This window comes from Chelonoidis abingdonii, chromosome 3, assembly GCF_003597395.2.
Source record: "Chelonoidis abingdonii isolate Lonesome George chromosome 3, CheloAbing_2.0, whole genome shotgun sequence".
Lineage (NCBI taxonomy): Eukaryota > Metazoa > Chordata > Testudines > Testudinidae > Chelonoidis > Chelonoidis abingdonii.
Genome location: NC_133771.1, coordinates 4000144 through 4003198, shown reverse-complemented (window position 1 = coordinate 4003198; position 3055 = coordinate 4000144). Strand labels below are relative to the sequence as shown.

Genomic DNA, 3055 nt, shown 5'->3' with positions numbered 1-3055 from the left:
CCCCAGAGGGCAGGAGGCGGGGGGGAGAGGCTGAACGGCGCGGTGGGTCTGACCCCAGAGGGCAGGAGGTGGGTCTGGTCTGGCCCCAGCTGAAGCTCTCCCCCCCGTGCCAGCTGCCCGGGAAGAGGGGCTTCGGGCCGGCCGGCTGGACGGTGCAGGCCAAGATGGAGATCTACCTGTGGCTGGGCCTCACCAAGCAGCGCAAGGACTTCCTGAGCGGCCTGCCCTGCGGCTTCGAGGAGAAGAAAGCCAGCCAGGGCCTCGGCCTCCAGGCCTTCCCGCCCATCAGCCTCCTCTACACGAGTAAGAGCCGCCCGCTCTCCCGCTGCTCCCTCGGGTGCTGCTCCTGGGGGCCGTGCTGGGCGAGGGCTGGCGGCCCAGCCGGCTGAGTCACTCCCAGGGCGACACTGGGATTGAAGGCAGCCTGGTGTGGGGAGCCGTGCTGCCCCACAGGAAGCCGGCCAGGGGGCTGTACTTCTGGTGTCCTTTCTGCCCCACATGGCCCTTCCCTACTGAGCCCATCGGCCACGGGTCAGGAGTGGCCACGGCGCGGGCTCTGCACTGGACACCAGACGCTGCCGGTTCCGTGCAGGAGGAATCTGCAAGGCAGCCCCAGCATGCTGCACGTCCCGCAGGCACCTCTCCATCCGGAGCAGCCCCCGTCCATGCTGGGCCAGGGCTAATCCCTGCCCCGAATGCCCTGGGGTGTCCGGCTTTGAGCTCCGCCGCTCAGGTGCTGCCCGGGAGTCTCACTCCCTCCTTTCCTCCCAGAGAAGCAGGTGTTCCAGCTCCGAGCCCACATGTACCAGGCCAGGAGCTTGTTCGCCGCCGACAGCAGCGGCCTCTCCGACCCCTTTGCCCGGGTTTTCTTCATCACCCAGGGCCAGTGCACGGAGGTAAGAGCCAGGCCCCTAAACTGGGGACGGGGAGGTGGGCGGGTTTGTATCTGAACTCACTGGGCTGAATTTCTGGGCTGCCAGACTGCAGCAAACCTGGTGGAAGTGTGAGGTGTAATGAAAACACCGCACATCAGGTGCTGCCCGGACGTATAACACGCTGGCAAGGCGTGTGACAGGTGCCCCTCTGGGCCTGGCCCCCAGCAGGATAACAGTGTATTTAGTGCTGCTAGCTGATGGAGATTTCCCTTTAGCTCAAGCTAGGGAGGGCTGCACTAGGGGTGTAAAGATCTGGGGTTTGAACCCTGCTGGGTGCTGTTCAATGTGCACCCATTGACTGATCCTGGCAGCTCCCCTGGGGGTGCCTGTCGTGATCCCCATTGTACACAGAGAGAAGCTGATACATGAGCAGAATAAGGGACCTGCCTGAGGGCCAATGACGAGTCAGTGTCAGAGCTCTGGGGAGCTCCCAGTGCTGTGCTTCAGCCACTAGACCTCAATTCTCTTTCACTTGGGGCATCAAGATGTGGTCAAGGTTTCACCAACAAAGGCAAAGCTCTGCAAGCTGGGAGGAGATTGCGTCCGGGCGTCCCGGCTCAGGGACCTGCCTTCTCGCCGCCATAGTTTTAAAGCAGCTATCTTGTATCTCCAGTGTGTTGTGCAGGAAGTGCCAGGAGAGTACGCCTGCCCCTCTCCTCCCCGTAACCACAGCCCTGGTGCTCTTTCCCCCTCCTGCTCCTCCAGGTGCTCAACGAGACGCTGTGCCCGACCTGGGACCAGCTGCTGGTCTTCGACAACGTGGAGCTCTACGGGGAAGCCCACGAGATGCGGGACGACCCCCCCATTATCGTCATTGAGATCTACGACCAGGACACGGTGGTGAGGGAGCGCCCCGGCGCGGCCTGCTGGAAGCACATGCCAGGGACAGGGAGCGGATTAGTCATGGGCACACAGGAGACACGGTGTTGGTGTTGGTTGTGGAAAGCCACTTGTCCCCGTCACCATCCCTAACTACCCCTGGACACCAACCCCCAGCAGAAGGAAGAGGCTGCAGAACACAAGGGCTGGGCCAATTACACAGCCAGTGCTGCATGTAACAGGCTGCTTCAGTGGCACAGAGTGGCTGAATTTTCCTGCCGATGTGAGTCAGCGACTGTGAGGCCGAAGGCAGGGAGACGTTAGTCAGGCCTTTACCTCTGCAACAGCACCTCAATCCCAACCCGCAGTCCCCTGGTATCCACTCCTGTCCCAACCCACAGCCCCCCACTATCCCGTCTGGGGAAGAACTGAGCAGAGGAGGCGTCTGTGAGGGATATGAGAAGAGACTGGAGCTGGTCTGGGGAAACGAGGAGTGAATGCAGATTGGGGTCCTGGCTCACTGCCCCTCCAGAATGGCTACGACCGAGGGGTCCGGTTCGCTGTATCTACAAGCTTGTTTACTAGATCATGTCCCTGTACCGAGAGATAAGACCTCCGTTTACTGGTGGCTGCAGAGTCACGTCCTGACTTGCAAAGTGGAGGGTGGGACCCGGGTTCAGGCCTCCGCCTGGAGCGGTCTCGCTGTGGGAGCGCACAAGCAGAGAGGCAGAAGGAAGTGGAATGCTACCAAGGAGAGACCACAGGAGGTGAAGCCGTTTGTGAGCTTCTTAGCTCTGCAGAACAGTCTGCTCCAAGTGGAGGGAGGCCTCCCAAATCCTGCCTTGGCTTGGTGTGGGGCCAGTTCCAGCAAGCGCCTGCGTGACTCTGCGTGAACAGAGTAGCATTGGCGAAGCTGGGGGAGCAGCATGTTGATAGCAGGGGCTGTAGGTTGGGAGGGAGGGCTGCAGTGGTTTTGGGGACAGAAGCGATATCAGGGGGGCAGTGGGTTGGGACTTATGAGGTGACCAAGATAGTCCCCGATTTAATACGGACAGTCCAGATATATTGGGGCTTTTTTTAATATGAGGCTCTCATTACCCTCTACCCCCAATTCCGATTTTTCATACATGCTATCTGATATCCTGGTCAGGACAGAGCGTTATACGCCAGGGGACATGCAGGTCGTGGAGGAGGCATCTGGTCAGAAGCTGGGCGACAGGAGAAGGAAGGCAGGAGGCGTGGTTGGGACTAATGGATGGATATACCAGGGGCTGCAGTCTGAAGGAGGGGCACCTGAGCAA

At 60.5% G+C, this 3055-nt stretch overlaps 1 protein-coding gene across 4 annotated transcripts in view; it reads left to right on the top strand.

Moving 5' to 3' along the window:
- OTOF (otoferlin) overlaps positions 1–3055 on the top strand; it is a 210340-nt gene that overhangs the window by 167305 nt on the left and 39980 nt on the right. For all 4 annotated transcript variants that reach the window (XM_075063563.1, XM_075063562.1, XM_075063561.1 and 1 more), the window contains exons 23-25: positions 114–303; positions 772–896; positions 1641–1775. In XM_075063563.1, coding sequence (XP_074919664.1) covers positions 114–303; positions 772–896; positions 1641–1775 — 450 coding nt within the window. The remainder of the gene's footprint in view (positions 1–113; positions 304–771; positions 897–1640; positions 1776–3055) is intronic.